We start from the raw sequence: 20,324 nt of genomic DNA, 5'->3' as shown, positions 1-20,324 counted from the left end.
TACGTGCACGACAGCTTTATCATCGTTTTTTTTTAACCACGGCACAAACACAAATGCTCCTATACATGCGCTTATTTAGTTGGTAAAGAATTATACTCCCTGCTTTTCTAAATATAAGTCGGGCGATTTCAATCTACATACAGATGTAATATATACATATTTTAAAGCATAGATTCACTCATTTTATATTTAGTGTAATCTATATTAAAATCTGTAAAAAGGCATATACTCCTTTCATTTCAAAATAGACGACTCAACTTTGTACTAACTTGAGTCGTCGCGGAAGCAGAGGGTAATCGTAGGGAATATAAATCATGGAAATCGTGCTTCCCGTTGCATTCTCCCTCCACCCCTGCAAACGCATTGTAGTCAACCCCTAGCACTACCCCTTTTGCTGCTGCAGCGCCCACAAGATACGCCCTACCAGGCATTGGCATGTGTGATGTGTCACAGTTTAAAATTCTGTAGATTTTTTGTTGTTTTAATCTCACAACTAAAGTAATAAAAATCATACACCAGGCATTTCAATCAAGTCAGTAAATTGCTAAGCAGAGCCAAGTTGTCAGTGAACTCAAGATGAGCCGCACATTCAGCAGAAAACTCCATAAGCAAAGACAGATGTCCAAAACGAAACACCAACAACTCTACCCTCAGTAACTGGAAAGTTCTACTACGATGCATCAGGAAAGAAGCCACTGCATCAAACAAGTTCAGTTACATCAGGCCAAATAACAGTTGTTCTAACAGGTACAAAAAGACTACTCTGGTACAGCCATTTAATTCTCTGTTCTCACTTGAATCTACAAGGCAAACTGGGCCAGTGTCGACAACATCAACGCTTCTACAGATCCGACGATTACAGGTTGCCGGTCCTGTCCACTCCGTTGATTCATGAATTATGGAATGCTGTGTTGTGTCAAAAAAGACCGCCACACAACGGCTGTACTGGATGAGGTGATAAATATTTTACAGCGATGCAGACTTAACAGTCGCATTCCAACAGTCAGACTCATTCATGCTAAGCGATGACCCTAGATGATTTTGTTTCTGATGTCTTCCAGCTTCTTCAGGATTTCACCTGGAGTTCGGTCGAGCTCATCGGCAATCTTCCTCTGCATATCAGCTGGGAGGGCTGGATACTGCTCACAGAGATCGCCATCAATTACATCCTGTAACAAACAACAAAAATACTCAAGATCAAACACAAAAACTCAATTTACACTTCGGTTCAAAATGAAAGCATAAAGTGCATTAGTTTGACGACCTAAATTCTTTGACCATATAAATATCTCATAGAATGAACATATAGCTAAGGTGCATTTATAATTCAGTTCAAATGACATCATACACACAATTTATGGACCAACAGAAATACAGCTAATGCCAGCAGATCACAAGTAGATATTCTATCCTATGAAGTGGCAACATGGGAAATGCATTGGAGCACCTGGGTGCCACACACCCCTATATGAAAATACCTGTGTTGGGTACATGTAAAAAAAAAGAGCATTTATAATTCAGTTCAAATGACATCATACACACAATTTATGGACCAAACAGAAATACAGTTAATGCCAGCGGATGACAAGTAGATGTTCTATCCTAAGAAGTGGCAACATGGGAAATACATTGGAGCACCCGGGTGCCACACGCCCCTATATGAAAATAGCTAGTACATGTTGATAAATGTTTTTTTATAGAAAGACTGTAAGGGAAACCCCTACAGTATAATTGGTGCAGCAAACCCAAATTGCAAGTACCATGCCTTGAACCTGGGTGGGTGGGAAGGCATCAACCCCTCCCCACCACTAGGCTATGCCTTAGTCTGCCATGTTGATAAATGTTGAGTACATTAGTGACCCCAAACTTGGGAAATGCATTGGAGCACCCGGATGTCACACACCCCTATATGAAAATAGCTGTGTTGGGTACATGTTGATAAATGTTGAGTACATTAGTGACCCCAAACTTGAGCTGCTCTGAATGAAATGGCTGTGTTGGGTTTTCGTCTTGTAGTTCTTGCTAAACAACAATCCATAGTACGATCAATGATTTATACTGTGGTTCTACAAGCACACAGTTTATCACTTGCATATAGTTGGGATTCTACCGCATATAATTCATGTGCTGAACATAATTATACTCAGAATGCTACAGTCACAATTCCTAACAATAATTTTTTTTCTCACATAATTTATGCAAACTTACAAACAAGATGGAGTTCAACACCCCACTTATTAAACCAAATGACTATGAACAGAATAGATGTGATGCCTATAATTTATGTTCTCATAACTTTTGCATGCTTTTTCTTGAACGACCAACACCACTAACAAAACATAAATTACTATGAACAGGATAGATGTGATAGCATGATAAAGAGGACAGCAAAAACATAAGTATTATACCTTCACTGGGAAATAAGCAGATCTGTAGGCCATGTGATCTCTTCCACATAATGGTGGATGCTCCTGGCGGAGATGCATCTCCAAGTGAGAGAAGAAGTCAACATCTTCCCTTGAGGTGAATGCAAGCAGTGCTCCCACACTACCCATTACAGTCCCATAAATAAGGCATTCACCTCCGCCAGGTATCAAAGAAGCCTTCTGCAAACATGTCACAACATCACCAACATGAAACTGCACAATCTCCTCCACTTTGTTTGGAGCACCATTTAACTTCCCTTGCTCCCATTTAATCTTGCCTCCAGTTGGGTCTTCCTCAATTTCATCTGAGAGATCCTGGGGAAGACGAGCAAAATATATGTTCCCAAACTTGTCGGCTCCTGCCATAGTGTCGAAATCTATGTGATTTGCTGCTGTAAGCCATCTAGGAACACTGTCATCAGCGAAGATATACAGCTGGTTTTCGTCCCGTCTGTACTTGCAATAATGAAACGACTGCATGGAATAGAGATGACACAACAAAAAATAATTAGAGTACATCCCAGAAACTAATGCATGAGAAGTCTGGTAAATTATATAAAATGTCTATTTCATGAACTGAATCAGAACTGTCACAGATAATTAACAGCTAAGGGATATTTTAACCAAGAGTAGGATAACTGAAATCCTTGTTTTGAATCAAAAAAAAAACTAGCTATAATATAGCTCAAAAAACATTGTTCAATGAAACAGACAAAAAAAGGCCTATGAGAGATAGACGATGCATATCTATCAAGTTCAAAAGCATTCCAAGTAATCCATCCCTATCCTCTCTCAACCCAGACATGAATCAATCCAATCTGTAAATGGTATATCATGAGCTTTTCCCTCACTATTAACATTATAATTAGGTCAATAGTTAAGATAATAACCGTTTTATATTGTGCACAAGTGAAATCAGCGGCTTCTCTTCTTGGCTACACATATACATAGGCGATGAGAGCATACCTCTTGCATATCACCAACATAGATCCTATCACGGTAAGTATGAATAGACACTATTGTCCTTGGGAAAAGCTTGTTTTCACATTTTCTGAGCAACTTTCTCTTCCCAAGATCATATAACCTGAGCACTGAACCAACACCTGCAAGCAACCGTCCCTGAAACTGGCACAAAGAAAGAGGCACTTCCTCCACTTGTGTTTTGTGAAGAAGTTCAAGCGACTTCCCTTCATTGACAAACTTGTATATGTGGATGAAACCAGAAGCGAGGCTCCTCTTTGGCCAGAACTGCAATCCCTTGGTAGTACCAACAGCCAGAAGAGTACCATGCTCCTTATCATGGAAATTCACGGTGCAAATACTGACAGCTGCCTCATTGTCCTGCAATTCCAGAAGACAAGTTGTGTCCCTGCTCCTCGGATCAAGAATTCTAATGCAGGAAGCCCACTTTTCTGATTCTGCCTTTGGGTAACCATATTGTTCATCAGGAAGTGCGTTACTCTCCTCACCATCTTCTTGACCATCACCATTCTCCATTTGATCCCCATTACCATTTCCATTTTCCGCCGCACCAGCAGCCTCAAGGCACTCCTTCTTAGCAGCTTCTCGCTGTTCTGCGCTAAATGCACCCTTGTCACTCTCAATGACTGCAAGGTATTTCTTTTTTGGTAGAATCACAAATTTCCTCGGGGTGTAACGCAGAGGGATAGATGTCTCATTGAATGTCTCTCCCAGACGTTCGATGGTGAAAATACGCAGAGCGTCTCCAGCAACAGCAACAACACCTTCTGAGCACTGGTCAGAAGAGAACGACGCAGCAGACTCAAGTGTGTCGCATGAGAGTGGTGTCAAGAGGAAGTGACCTTGATGTATATAGCCAAGCCAGGGGCGGCTGGACAGGCAAAGCATTGCTTGTCGGTGGCTAACTATGCAGGGAAACAGCTTTGGAGGTCTCAGACCAAGGAATCGAGACCGTGTGTCTGATAGCTGGCCAGTGACCATGTCAACATTGGTTCGGAAAAGGACACCATTCTGCAAACCAGCATTAAGGAAAAGGTTGGCTGGATAATCTGCACCATCCTCGCCACCAACTGATGCCTGTACTTCTAAGAACAAGAGAGATTCCGGAGCCGAGGACACACTTTGTACACTAAGAGGCTGCAAGCAGTCATCGGGGTCAAGGGAGAGTATCCTGATGGTGTTATCATAGGAGCCAACTGCGAGAAAACGGGACCTTTGCCTCCCTTCAGGAACCGGAGCAATGGCCAGGCACGCGACATCACCAGACATGTCCTGCTTCTCCACCTCCATGAGCTGACCTGTCATATCCATCTCAAAATAGATGAGCTCTCCACCACTGAGGGCAATTACCACCTGGAGCCGGTTTGATCCAACCTTGGTGATAGTTTTCTTCCCAGGCGTCCTCCACTCATTGACACGGCCATCCTCCCTGATATGCCTGATACCGTTCGGGTGGACCTGCATGAGAGAGTCCTCACCAAGGAGCGAAACTGCCAGTGAGTGAGTGGTGTCCAGGAACTGGCTGTCGCTGACTTCTTCAATGGTCTCTCCAATTGAGAGCACAAGTGTGACATTAGCAAAGGACACAACAATGTAGGCGTCAAACATGTCGTTGATATTCTTCTTGACAGTCCAAACAGCAATGGGCTCAGCAGGCAGCATTGATCGGGCCATCTCGCTGATGGCAAGGCCAGGTCTAAGGATCCGCAGCGTGGAGCGTGAGCCACGGCCGCAAGCTGTGTACACCTGGGGTGTTTCCTCATCGAATAAATTTGCAATACGCATATCCATGATTGGCATGAGGCTCTCTATCTCATCAATCCGGACAAGGTTCTTGAGTGCCCTCGGCTGAAAGAACACTGGCTGGAACCCCTCCTCTGTCTCCATCAGTGTCGCAGAGGAGGACTCAACATCCACATCCCGGCCAATATCACGGAATTGGTAAAGTGCGTGGTTGCCAAACTCAGAAGCAGCAAAGAGGAAACCTGACCGCAGCACACAGATAGCAGATGCCACAGGTATGGTGTCAAAATATTTGATCCTGAGCTCACTAACAGTATCACCATGGTGGTCCAGGTCAACCTTAAAGATATCACCATACTCAGTCTGTAGTAAGAAGAAGAACAGGCTCTTCTGCCTGTGCGTCGCAGCAGCAACTATGAGGACGCCACGCTCAGCCGGGAGGTCAACACGGCGTGGAATGACAGCACGCACCTCCGGGTGTCCCTGGTTCCGGTACAGGACGAAGTTGTCACAGCAAACAAGAAGCCCGCTAGGCCCATCAGCACCACCAGGCACTGTCACTAGCATATTAGCACCATTGTCAATCGGCTCGGAGACCTTGCGGGAAACATGATTGAGCCCCAGGTCGAGCTCGTAGAAGGTGAGGAGCTTCTGCGCGTGGCTAGCAGCCTGCCCTGTGGGGTCACGGTCAGAGTCACCGTACTCAAGCTCGATGGCACCAAAGACAGGGTTGTCAAATCCGCAGTCGAGGGCCGTGAGGGCGAAGGTGAGCGTGTGGGACTTGTGCGCCTCAAGCGGGGAGGAGATGGTGAGGCGGGCGGAGGCGTCGCGGTTGAGGACGTAGACGAGCTTCTGCTTCTCGAGGGCGGCGATGCAGAGCGCCCGGCCCTTGGGGTCGACGGAGAGGAGCTGGCCGGGCACGATGCGGCGGCAGCCGGACTTGCCGAAGGTCTCCTGGTGGACCTTGTCGAAGCGGTTGCGGTCGGGTGAGTACTCGAGGATGACGAGGCGGCCGGAGTCGGAGCCGACGACGAGGTAGTCCTTGGTGGCCCCCGTGAGGCGGAACTGGGCGAGCGAGCGGATGGCGCCGAAGACGTCGACGGAGAGGAGCGTGCGGAGGCGGCCCGTCTCCGGGTCCGGGCGGAGGAGGTCGAGCGTGCCGCCGCGGGCGACGGCGATCTCCTGCGTGGAGGAGCCCGCGGCGTTCGACTTCTTCGAGTCGCGGCCGCTGAAGCTGCCGATGACGGCGCACACGGCGCCCGTCGCCCGCTGCAGCGTCAGGCTGTAGAGGTACATGGCGCCTCCTCCTCCTCCTCCGGCGGCGGCGGCGGCGAGAGAAGGGGCGAGAGAAGGGGCGAGAGATCTAGGGTTTTAGGAGTGGCGGTGAGCGGGCCGGGGTGGGAGAAAGAGTTCTGTATAGCATTTGGATGCCACCGGATTCGAGGGATATCTGGAGCGTTGGATTGGGTTTGACGCGCAATATCTCAACCGCCGGTTTAGGCTCCTCCCTCCCTCCCCCTTTGCAATCCGCGCCCCGAATTGTCTTTTATTAACAAGGATTCCTAGGTTGTGCTTCGATTATGCTCAAGCTAGTACCGAATTTTGCTTGCCCATGAGTTCGTTAGCATTGAGTCATTGACTGCCCCTCAAAAAACAAACATTTGAGTCATTGACTAGGAAAATGAAGAAGAGTTGCCAGAAGAGCGTTGGAATTGCAAAAGTTGGCAATCATTCAAAAAGGATCAAAGTTTTGGCCATAGCCAAAAAATTGAAAGGGTAGACTCTGGCGGAAATCCAAACATCCCCCCAAAACACATAAATTGCTTAAGAGCATCTACAGCCGGGCACCCGAGACCCCCCTCAAACGCCCGGGCGAACTGCACGGCTTTGTCAGTGACCGGTAAAAAGAAACTCGCCTAGACAAGTGTCTGATGACCCACAAGCAAAGTTCAGAAAAAGCGCTACGCATTAATTATGTGTTTTGCCACATACTTACGCTGTTTTAGCTTAGACGCGATTAGGCGTAATTAGGCGTTTCATACACGATTGTACAGATGCGGGCAACAAAGAGCAGTTTGCTATCTAAAATAGTAGCAAGCAAGGAGCAGTAACATGTAGCACTATTGTAGAAGTAGTACCAACATCTACTAGCACATCAAAATTTCTCACTACAATAGCTAAACAGTACTGCTACAGTATCAAAGTAGTACTATAACGATAGTACAAGCTACATCTAAGCATCAACAGCAGCACTAAAGCAGTAGTACAGGCTACATCTAGAGTATCAACAGCGGCACTAAAGCAGTAGTACAGGCTACATCTAGAGTATCAACAGCAGCAGCTACAAACAGTGATAAAGACTTTTCCTAGCACAACAATAGCAGCACTATAGCAGTGCCTAGCGCTTTTCCTGGCGCATATGGGCAAAGCGAGGTGTTGAGCCAGCGCCTTGCGCATAGGCGCGCGTATGCGCTAGATTAGGTGCATTTTTTTGAACAGTGCCCACAAATATAGGGGATCAATTGTAGTCTTTTCGATAAGTAAGAGTGTTAAACCCAACAAGGAGCGGATGGAGTCAATAAGCAGTTTTCAGCAGTGTATTATTTGCAAGTATTGTAAAGTAGTTGTGACAGATAGTTTGATAGCAAGATAATTCGTAGCAAGTGATAAGTGACAATAGTAACAAAGTGCGGCAAGGTGGCCCCAAACCTTTTATTGCAAAGGACAAGCCAAAAGTTTCTTATAGTGAGCAAAGTGTTCTCGAGGACACATAAGAATCTTGTCTAGTTAACTTCATCATGATCCATTGACTCGTGTTCACTGTTTTGGTAAGTTGTTATATGGGTGGACCGGTGCTAGGGTGGTGTTCTTATTTAAACAAACAACCTACTTATGATTAACCCCTCTCACAAACATCCGCAACTACGGAAGAAGAATTAAGATAAATCTAACCATAGCATCAAACATATGCATCCAAATCAGCTTCTTATGGAATGTCGCATAAACTAGGATAAACTTGTGTCACTCTCGCAACCCAGCATCTACTTACTAATCTCACAGTGCCTTCCCATAGGCCCAAACATGGTAATGTGTCATTTAGTCGACGTTCACACGACACCACTAGAGGAAGAACAACATAACACATCATCATAACATTGAACGAAAACCAATTTCACATGGTTACTTCTAACAAGACTTCTCCATGTCCTCGAGACTACTCACAAATCATATTCATGTTGTCGGTGTACAAAACTAGGGGCACGTTTTTGTACCCCTTTACCTGTGCACGGGCAGTCGGAGCCACGCCCGCGACCACACCAAGCAGAGCGAGGGAGGTGAGCTAAGGTAAGACCAAAGACACAAGACGAAGCAAAGCAACGCCAAGGCCAAGGCCACAAAGAGCAGAGGGACGAAGCAGGTTCCCCCCGGCAAGACCCTTGCCGGGGCAGCTCGCCCCACACCAACGAAGTGAGCCACCCTTGAGCCCACGACCCCCAGCGCCATCATTAGCGTGGGGCCAGGGCTCGGGAAGGCACCTCTGTGGTGGCATGCAGATCTTTGTGAAGACAAAGGACAATCAAGATCAAATGAGGATAGGAAGGCAGCCATCCTCATCGAAGAAACCCACAAGACCCCCGGCAAGATCCTTGCCGGGGACGCCTGCGCGCCACGGCAAGACCCTTGCCGGGCCACCTGACAAGGCCCTCGCCAAGCGCACTAGCAGGGCCACCATCAGGCCCGCACCAGACAAGTCTCCACCGCCGTTCGCATGCAGCTGCTGACCCAACCAGCTGGGCAGGCACATGCGTGCCAACATGCAGCCCTTCGTGAAGGCTTCACCACCGCGCCACCTCAGCTGCCTGCCTACTTACATGGCACCGCATGCATCGCTGGCCAGGGCGCGTGTCGAAGCTTGGAGGAGCGGCGACGGACGGGACGGGCCTCGCCTCCGTCCCCGATAAAGCAAGAGGACACCTAAGCGATGCATTAAATGCACCTTGTCCTGTAATACGAGGGATAACCTCGTGCCACTATAGACCTTTACACCTCCTGTGTGCCACTGTGGCAGCCCCTTTCGCCTATAAAAGGAGGCCCATGGTGCACGGGAGAAGGATTCGGCTTTTTGGAGCTTGTTACTGTTGGGGAACGTAGCATAAATTCAAAATTTTCCTACGTGTCACCAAGATCTATCTATGGAGTCATCTAGCAACGAGGGAGGAGTGGATCTACATACCCTTGTAGATCGCGCGCGGAAGCGTTCAAGAGAACGGGGTTGATGGAGTCGTACTCGTCGTGATCCAAATCACCGATGATCCTATTGCCGAACGGACGGCACCTCCGCGTTCAACACACGTACGGAGCAGCGACGTCTCCTTCTTCTTGATCCAGCAAGGGGGAAGGAGAGGTTGATGGAGATCCAACAGCACGACGGCGTGGTGGTGGAAGTAGCGGGATTCCAACAGGGCTTCGCCAAGCGCTGCGGGAGGAGGGAGATGTGTCATGGAGGGAGAGGGAGGCGCCAGGGCTTAGGTATGGTTGCCCTCCCTTCCCCCCACTATATATAGGGCCAAGGGAGAGGGGGGGGCGCAGCCTTGGCCCTTCCTCCAAGGAAGGGTGCGGCCAGGGAGGAGTCCCTCCTCCCCAAGGCACCTCGGAGGTGCCTTCCCCCTTTAGGACTTCTTCCTTTTCCTCTTCTCTTGGCGCATGGGCCTCTTGGGGCTGGTGCCCTTGGCCCATATAGGCCAAGGAGCACCCCCTACAGCCCATGTGGCCCCCTGGGGTAGGTGGCCCCACCCGGTGGACCCCCCGGGACCATTCCGGTGGTCCCGGTACAATACCGGTGACCCCGAAACTTGTCCCGATGGCCGAAATAGCACTTCCTATATATAATTCTTTACCTCCGGAACTCCTCGTGACGTCCGGGATCTCATCCGGGACTCCGAACAACTTTCGGGTTACCGCATACTAATATCTCTATAACCCTAGCGTCACCGAACCTTAAGTGTGTAGACCCTACGGGTTCGGGAGACATGCAGACATGACCGAGACGTTCTCCGGTCAATAACCAACAGCGGGATCTGGATACCCATGTTGGCTCCCACATGTTCCACGATGATCTCATCGGATGAACCACGATGTCAAGGACTTAATCAATCCCGTATACAATTCCCTTTGTCTAGCGGTACGATACTTGCCCGAGATTCGATCGTCGGTATCCTGATACCTTGTTCAATCTCGTTACCGGCAAGTCTCTTTACTCGTTCTGTAACACATCATCCCGTGATCAACTCCTTGATCACATTGTGCACATTATGATGATGTCCTACCGAGTGGGCCCAGAGATACCTCTCCGTCACACGAAGTGACAAATCCCAGTCTCGATTCGTGCCAACCCAACAGACACTTTCGGAGATACCCGTAGTGTACCTTTATAGCCACCCAGTTACGTTGTGATGTTTGGCACACCCAAAGCACTCCTACGGTATCCGGGAGTTGCACAATCTCATGGTCTAAGGAAATGATACTTGACATTAGAAAAGCTTTAGCATATGAACTACACGATCTTTGAGCTAAGCTTAGGATTGGGTCTTGTCCATCACATCATTCTCCTAATGATGTGATCCCGTTATCAACGACATCCAATGTCCATGGTCAGGAAACCGTAACCATCTATTGATCAACGAGCTAGTCAACTAGAGGCTTACTAGGGACATGGTGTTGTCTATGTATCCACACATGTATCTGAGTTTCCTATCAATACAATTCTAGCATGGATAATAAACGATTTATCATGAACAAGGAAATATAATAATAACTATTTATTATTGCCTCTAGGGCATATTTCCAACAGTCTCCCACTTGCACTAGAGTCAATAATCTAGTTCACATCGCCATGTGATTAACACTCATAGGTCACATCGCCATGTGACCAACATCCAAAGAGTTTACTAGAGTCAATAATCTAGTTCACATCACTATGTGATTAACACTCAATGAGTTCTGGGTTTGATCATGTTGCTTGTGAGAGAGGTTTTAGTCAACGGGTCTGCAACATTCAGATTCGTATGTACTTCGCAAATCTCTATGTCATCTTGTAGATGCAACTACTACGCTACATTTGGAGCCATTTCAAATAACTGTTCTACTTGGAGCTATTCCGAATCGTTGCTCCATTATACGTATCCGGTATCTCTACTCAGAGCTATCCGGATAGGTGTTAAGCTTGCATCGACGTAACTCTTTATGTCGAACTCTTTATCACCTCCATAACCGAGAAACATATCCTTATTCCTCTAAGGATAATTTTGACCGCTATCTGGTGATCTACTCCTAGGTCACCTTCGTACCCTCTAGCCAGACATGTGGCAAGGCACACATCAGGTGCGGTACACAACATAGCATACTATGGAGCCTATGTCTAAGCATAGGGGACGACCTTCGTCCTTTCTCTCTGTTCTTCCGTGGTCGAGCTTTAAGTCTTAACTTCGTACCTTACAACTTAGGCAAGAACTCCTTCTTTGACTGGTCCATCTTGAACACCTTCAAGATCATGTCAAGGTATGTGCTCATTTGAAAGTACCATTAAGCGTTTTGATCTATCCTTATAAATCTTGATGCTCAATGTTCAAGTCGCTTAATCCAGGCTTTCCATTGAAAAACACTTTCCAAATAACCCTATATGCTTTCCAGAAATTCTACATCATTTCTGATCCATAATATGTCAACAACATATACTCATCAGAAATTCTATAGTGCTCCCACTCACTTCTTTGGAAATACAAGTTTCTCATAAACTTTGTATACACCCAAAATCTTTGATCATCTCATCAAAGCATACATTCCAACTCCGAGATGCTTACTCCAGTCCTTAGAAGGATTGCTGGAGTTTTGCATACTTATTAGCCTCTCTCAGGATTGACAAAACCTTCCGGTTGTATCACATACAACCTTTCCTCAAGAAAATCGTCGAGGAAACAATGTTTTGACATCCTATCTGCAAGATTTCATAAATAATGCAGTAATTGCTAATATAATTCCAACAGACTCTTAGCATCGCTACGAGTGAGAAAGTCTCATCGTAGTCAACTCCTTGAACTTGTCGGAAAACATCTTAACGACAAGTTGAGCTTTCTTAATGGTGATACTTACCATCATTGTCCGTCTTCCTTTTAAAATCCATCTGCACTCAACAGCCTTACGACCATCGAGTTGTTCTGCCAAAGTCTACACTTTGTTTTTCATACATGGATCCTTTCTCGGATTTTATGGCCTCGAGCCATTTATCGGAATCTGGGCCCACCATTGCTTCTCCATAGCTCGTAGGTCATTGTTGTCCAGCAACATGACTTCCAAGACAGGATTACGTACCACTCTGAAGTAGTACGCATCCTTGTCATCCCACGAGGTTTGGTAGTGACTTGATCTGAAGTTTCATGATCACTATCACAAGCTTCCACTTCAATTGGTGTAGGTGCCACAGGAACAACTTCCTATGCCCTGCCACACACTAGTTGAAGAGACGGTTCAATAACCTCATCAAGTCTCCACCATCCTCCCACTCAATTCTTTCGAGAGAAACTTTTCCTCGAGAAAGGACCCGATTCTAGAAACAATCCCTTATTGCTTTCGGATCTGAGACAGGAGGTATACCCAACTGTTTTGGGTGTCCTATGAATATGCATTTATCCGCTTTGGGTTCGAGCTTATCAGCCTAAAACTTTTTCACATAAGCGTCGCAGCCCCAAACTTTTAAGAAATGACAGCTTAGGTTTTTCTAAACCATAGTTCATACGGTGTCATCTCATCGGAATTACGTGGTGCCCTATTTAAAGTGAATGTGGTTGTCTCTAATACCTAACCCATAAACTATCGTGGTAATTCGATAAGAGACATCATGGTATGCATCATATCCAATAGGGTGTAGTTATGATGTTCGGACACACCATCACACTATGGTGTTCCAGGCTGTATTAGTTGTGAAACAATTTCCACAATGTCTTAATTCTATGCCAAACTCGCAATTTAGATATTCATCTCTATGATCATATCATAGATATTTTATCCTCTTGTCACGACGATCTTTCAACTTCACCCTGAAATTACTTGAACCTTTCAATAATTCAGACTCGTGATTCATCAAGTAAATGTACTCAGCATCTACTCAAATCACCTGTGAAGTAAGAACATAACGATATCCACTACATGCCTCAGCACTCATTGGACTGCACACATCAAAATGTATTACTTCCAACAAGTTGCTTTCTAGTTCCATTTTACTGAAAACGAGGCTTTCAGTCATCTTGCCCATGTGGTATGATTTGCATGTCTCAAGTGATTCAAAATCAAGTGAGTCCAAACGGTCCATTTGCATGGAGTTTCTTCATGCATATACACCAATAAACATGGTTCGCATGTCTCAAACTTTTCAAAAATGAGTGAGCCCAAAGATCCATCAACATGGAGCTTCTTCATGTGTTTTATACCGATATGACTTAAGTGGCAGTGCCACAAGTAGGTGGTACTATCATTACTATCCTATATCTTTTGGCATGAACATGTGTATCACTATGATCGAGATTTCAATGAACCATTCATTTTAGGTGTAAGACCATCGAAGGTATTATTCAAATAAACAGAGTAACCATTATTCTCCTTAAATGAATAACCGTATTGCGATAGACGTAATCCAATCATGTCTATGCTCAACGCAAACACCAAATAACAATTATTTAGGTTTAACCCCAATCTCAATGGTAGAGGGAGCGTGCGATGCTTGATCATATCAACATTGGAAATACTTCCAACACATATCGTCAGCTCACCTTTAGCTAGTCTCCGTTTATTCCGTAGCTTTTATTTCGAGTTACTAACACTTAGCAACCGAACCGGTATCTAATACCCTGGTGCTACTAGGAGTACTAGTAAAGTACACATCAACACAATGTATATCCAATATACTTCTATCGACCTTGCCAGCCTTCTCATCTACCAAGTATCTAGGGTAATTCTGCTCCAGTGGCTGTTCCCCTTATTACAGAAGCACTTAGTCTCGGGTTTGGGTTCAACCTTGGGTTTCTTCACTAGAGCAGCAGCTGATTTGCCGTTTAATGAAGCATCCCTTTTTGCCCTTGCCCTTATTGAAACTAGTGGTTTCACCAACCATCAACAATTGATGCTCCTTCTTGATTTCTACTTTCGCGGTGTCAAACATCGCGAATATCTCAAGGATCATCATATATGTCCCTGATATATCATAGTTCATCACGAAGCTCTAGCAGCTTGGTGGTAATGTCTTCGGAGAACCATCACTATTTCATCTGGAAGATCAACTCCCACTCGATTCAAGCGATTGTTGTACTCAGACAATCTGAGCACAAGTTCAACAATTGAGCTTTTCTCCCTTAGTTTGCAGGCTAAGAAAATCGTCGGAGGTCTTATACCTCTTGACGTGGGCACGAGCCTGAAATCCCAATTTCAGCCCTCGAAACATCTCATATGTTTTGCGACGTTTCAAAAACCGTCTTCGGTGCCTCAATTCTAAACCGTTTAACTGAACTATCACGTAGTTATCAAAATGTGTATGTCAGATGTTCGCAACATCCACAGACGACGTTCGAGGTTCAGCACACTTAGCGGTGCATTAAGGACATAAGCCTTCTATGAAGCAATGAGGACAATCCTCAGTTTACGGACCTAGTCCGCATAATTTCTACTATCAACTTTCAACTAAATTTTCTCTAGGAACATATCTAAATAGTAGAACAGAAGCGCGAGCTACGGCATAATTTGCGAAGACCTTTTGACTATGTTCAGGATAATTAAGTTCATCTTATGAACTCCCACTCAGATAGACATCCCTCTAGTCATCTAAGTGATTACATGATCCGAGTCAACTAGGCCGTGTCTGATCATCACGTGAGACGGACTACTCAACATCGGTGAACATCTTCATGTTGATCGTATCTACCATACGACTCATGCTCGACCTTTCGGTCTCTTGTGTTCCGAGGCCATGTCTATACACATGCTAGGCTCGTCAAGTCAACGTAAGTGTTTTGCGTGTGTAAATCTGTCTTACACCCGTTGTATGTGAACGTTAGAATCTATCACACCCGATCATCACGTGGTGCTTCGAAACAACGAACTGTCGCAATGGTGCACAGTTAGGGGGAACACTTTCTTGAAATTTTAATGAGGGATCATCTTATTTACTACCGTCGTTCTAAGTAAACAAGATGTATAAACATGATAAACATCACATGCAATCAAATAATAGTGACATGATATGGCCAATATCATATAGCTGCTTTGATCTCCATCTTGGGGCTCCATGATCATCTTGTCACCAGCATGACACCATGATCTCCATCATGATGATCTCCATCATCGTGTCTCCATGAAGTTGTCACGTCATCTATTACTTCTACTACTATAGCTAATGGTTAGCAATAAAGTAAAGTAATTACATGACGTTTATGTTGACACGCAGGTCATAAATAAATTAAGACAACTCCTATGGCTCCTGCCGGTTGTCATACTCATCGACATGCAAGTCGTGATTCCTATTACAAGAACATGATCAATCTCATACATCACATATATCATTCATCACATCCTTTTGGCCATATCACATCACATAGCATACCCTGCAAAAACAAGCTAGACGTCCTCTAATTGTTGTTTGCATGTTTTACGTGGCTGCTATGGGTTTCTAGCAAGAACGTTTCTTACCTACGCAAAAACCACAACGTGATATACCAATTGCTATTTACCCTTCATAAGGACCCTTTTCATCGAATCCGATCCGACTAAAGTGGGAGAGACAGACACCCGCTAGCCACCTTTATGCAACTAGTGCATGTCAGTCGGTGGAACCAGTCTCACGTAAGAGTACGTGTAAGGTCGGTCCGGGCCGCTTCATCCCACAATGCCACCGAATCAAGATTGGACTAGTAACGGTAAGCATATTGAACAAAATCAACGCCCACAACTACTTTGTGTTCTACTCGTGCATAGTAACTACGCATAGACCTAGCTCTGATATCACTGTTGGGGAACGTAGCATAAATTCAAAATTTTCCTACGTGTCACCAAGATCTATCTATGGAGTCATCTAGCAACGAGGGAGGAGTGGATCTACATACCCTTGTAGATCGCGCGCGGAAGCGTTCAAGAGAACGGGGTTGATGGAGTCGTACTCGTCGTGATCCAAATCACCGATGATCCTATTGCCGAACGGACGGCACCTCCGCGTTCAACACACGTACGGAGCAGCGACTTCTCGTTCTTCTTGATACAGCAAGGGGGAAGGAGAGGTTGATGGAGATCCAACAGCACGACGGCGTGGTGGTGGAAGTAGCGGGATTCCAACAGGGCTTCGCCAAGCGCTGCGGGAGGAGGGAGATGTGTCATGGGAGGGAGAGGGAGGCGCCAGGGCTTAGGTATGGTTGCCCTCCCTTCCCCCCACTATATATAGGGCCAAGGGAGAGGGGGGGGGCGCAGCCTTGGCCCTTCCTCCAAGGAAGGGTGCGGCCAGGGAGGAGTCCCTCCTCCCCAAGGCACCTCGGAGGTGCCTTCCCCCTTTAGGACTTCTTCCTTTTCCTCTTCTCTTGGCGCATGGGCCTCTTGGGGCTGGTGCCCTTGGCCCATATAGGCCAAGGCGCACCCCCTACAGCCCATGTGCCCCCCCGGGGTAGGTGGCCCCACCCGGTGGACCCCCCGGAACCCTTCCGGTGGTCCCGGTACAATACCGGTGACCCCGAAACTTGTACCGATGGCCGAAATAGCACTTCCTATATATAATTCTTTACCTCCGGAACTCCTCGTGACGTCTGGGATCTCATCCGGGACTCCGAACAACTTTCGGGTTACCGCATACTAATATCTCTATAACCCTAGCGTCACCGAACCTTAAGTGTGTAGACCCTACGGGTTCGGGAGACATGCAAACATGACCGAGACGTTCTCCGGTCAACAACCAACAGCGGGATCTGGATACCCATGTTGGCTCCCACATGTTCCACGATGATCTCATCGGATGAACCACGATGTCAAGGACTTAATCAATCCCGTATACAATTCCCTTTGTCTAGCGGTACGATACTTGCCCGAGATTCGATCGTCGGTATCCTGATACCTTGTTCAATCTCGTTACCGGCAAGTCTCTTTACTCGTTCTGTAACACATCATCCCGTGATCAACTCCTTGATCACATTGTGCACATTATGATGATGTCCTACCGAGTGGGCCCAGAGATACCTCTCCGTCACACGAAGTGACAAATCCCAGTCTCGATTCGTGCCAACCCAACAGACACTTTCGGAGATACCCGTAGTGTACCTTTATAGCCACCCAGTTACGTTGTGATGTTTGGCACACCCAAAGCACTCCTACGGTATCCGGGAGTTGCACAATCTCATGGTCTAAGGAAATGATACTTGACATTAGAAAAGCTTTAGCATACGAACTACACGATCTTTGAGCTAAGCTTAGGATTGGGTCTTGTCCATCACATCATTCTCCTAATGATGTGATCCCGTTATCAACGACATCCAATGTCCATGGTCAGGAAACCGTAACCATCTATTGATCAACGAGCTAGTCAACTAGAGGCTTACTAGGGACATGGTGTTGTCTATGTATCCACACATGTATCTGAGTTTCCTATCAATACAATTCTAGCATGGATAATAAACGATTTATCATGAACAAGGAAATATAATAATAATTATTTATTATTGCCTCTAGGGCATATTTCCAACAGTTACACCCCGTAGCTAGCTCAAGAACACAGAATACATCCACCAAAGCAGGAGTAGGGTTTTACGCATCCTCGCGGCCCGAACCTGGATAAACCAAATGCGTGCTTCTCTGTCAGACCCGCTCTTCTCTCAACCCGCGCCCCGCAAACGCAGTAGGTATTCTTGTGATCCCATAGGTGTCATTTCCCACCGACATCTTTGGCGCGCCAGGTAGGGGGCGCGTTTGTGAGAATCTGGTCTGGTAGTTAGCCTAGCGGTTCTTCATCGCCATGGCCCCTAAGAAGAAGACGGCCACGGCGATCGGCTCGTTGGGGGCCAAGCGGCCCGTGCCGGTGCGAACGAGCAGCGGTCCGGTCGCGGACAGGACTCGGGCCGTGGCCCGCGAACACCAGCACCACCCAAGCAGTCGGAGCCTGGCAAGCGGCGTCGTTCGTCCACCAGACGATCGACCCCACGCCGCCGGACCCTAAGACAGAGCTGGGGCCCTTGCCGACGGCGCGGGGCCCTCCGGGGGTGTCGTTGCGCCGACTTCGGGCGGCGTGGCGACCTCTAGGACGCATATACCGGCGACCACCGCGCGTTCTTCCCATGGGGTGCACGTCGAGCAGCGTCACCTCGTTGGTGACCCTGGGCACCACCGCGGGGAGAGCCATGTGCGTCGGCAGCAAGACGAAGGAGTTCAGCATGCGCACCGAAGCATTGGTGAAAATGGCGCGCAGCTGCTGGGTCGTGACAGAGCTCCTTCTAACATAGATAGAAGTCGAAGCGCGCCGCGATCCACTCAGCTGTTGCCGCCACCCACGGCAGCGGAAGCCTTGGCGCGCGCACAGCTACTCCTCGACTTCCCTCCTGCCATAGAGAAGCTCGATGAGTGGAGGGCCACCATCCGGAGCCTCGTCGCCGTCGCGAACAAATACGATCCACGACTGGCGGGGCCCTCGGGTCGGCGCTCCACCGAACCACCACATGCTGGCGCTGGGAGGACCGGGGGAGTTGCGGCCACGGTGCACTCTCCTCCTCCTCGCCAGCCGCCGCGGGGACACTGGTGACAACGTCTCCATAGCATCGTCCGATCCGTGGACCCTCCGCGACTAGCGCCAGGTCCTTCGGGAGCGAGCTCACAAAGACGCTCGAACCACCGTCGAGCGGCGACGCAAAATGCGCCGCCAGTCAGACAAGCGGGCGGGACCCGCTGCGGACCACTCGACATCGGGGGGGCCCGGCGGCCTACCTTACGAGGTGGGCTGCCCGGCTTTTACCCGTGAGCTGAGGCAGTTCCAGTGGCCGTCCCACCGCACGTTCAAGCCCGACGTCGGCGAGAAGTACACCGGCAAGACCCATCCGCCCGAGTTCCTCAGCATCTACACCATCGCGATGCAGGCCGCTGGGGCTCGCGATGATAAGGTGCTCGCCAACTACTTCCCGCTGGCACTCAAGCCCAATGTAATGTCTTGGTTGATGCACTTGCCGACGGACTCCATCTCCTCCTGGTCAGATTTGTGCCACGAGTTATTGGCGCCTTTACAGGAGGCCACCAAGCTCATGGCCAGGCCAGTGATCTGCATATTATTCCCTAGAAGGAAGGAGAGACCCTGCGCAAGTACATCCAGAGATTCAGCCGGATGCAGTACAACATCCCCGACGTTCATCCCGCCGCTGGGATTAGCGTGTTCCATCAGAACGTGCGCAATCGCAAGATGCGCGAGGAGCTGGCGATGACCAAGGTTAAGGATGTGGCCGAGCTCTACGTTCTGGCCGATAGGTGCGCCCGGGCTGAAGAGAGAAGGAAGTACCCCGGCGAAGACGCCGGCGCGGAAACCGACTCTACCGATGAGGATGTCGCCGCCCCGACGAAGAAGGGTCGGCGTCGCAACAAGAAACGCAAAGGCAAGGCCGTGCTTGCCGTTGAGGGATCTGACGATACCGGTGCCGGCAAGAAGGTCAAGGCAGACACCCCCGGCAAAGAGATTGCCGGGTGTGCTGCCTGCCGGGCCTTGGTGGCTGCCGACAAGCCAGGAAGCTCCGGCAAGCAATACTGCAAGATCCACCGCACCAAGGGCCACGCTCTCCAGAACTGCCGAAAAGTCAAGCTGCTTGCTGAGAAGAAAAAGGCTGAGTACAAAAGGCAGGACAAGGAGAAGGACTAGGATGGTGCTGAGGGATCCGGCAAGAAGCGTGGCGGCCAAGGAGGCCGCCCCGGCAAGGACAACCAGCAGGAGAGGCCCGCCCGGGGCCGCGACAAGAAACAAGAAGACGACGATCACGACGAGGACGACGAGTCCGGTGAGCAAGGGTTCCAAAAGGCTATGGAGGCCATGTGCGTCGATGGCGGCGCCTCGTTGCATGCCTCTCACCGCCAGCTCAAGCAGTGGGCGCGAGAGGTTACGGCGACGGAGCCATCGTTCGGCGCTCA

General features: G+C 48.1%; 1 protein-coding gene across 1 annotated transcript; it reads right to left on the bottom strand.

Annotated features, from left to right (window-relative positions):
• Nucleotides 1-625: 625 nt before the first annotated feature.
• Nucleotides 626-6,576, bottom strand: LOC125513291 (spliceosome-associated protein 130 A-like). The gene is made up of 3 exons (XM_048678367.1): nt 3,393-6,576; nt 2,409-2,900; nt 626-1,169 (listed from the first exon to the last, which is right to left on the bottom strand). The coding sequence occupies exons 1-3, from the start codon at nt 6,444-6,446 to the stop codon at nt 1,032-1,034; spliced, it is 3,684 nt and encodes a 1,227-aa protein (XP_048534324.1). The 5' UTR covers nt 6,447-6,576; the 3' UTR covers nt 626-1,031.
• Nucleotides 6,577-20,324: the final 13,748 nt, after the last annotated feature.

Source organism: Triticum urartu, chromosome 6 (assembly GCF_003073215.2).
Source record: "Triticum urartu cultivar G1812 chromosome 6, Tu2.1, whole genome shotgun sequence".
NCBI lineage: Eukaryota > Viridiplantae > Streptophyta > Magnoliopsida > Poales > Poaceae > Triticum > Triticum urartu.
The sequence above is the reverse complement of the archived record's forward strand: the minus strand, read 5'-3'. Positions and strand labels throughout refer to the sequence as shown.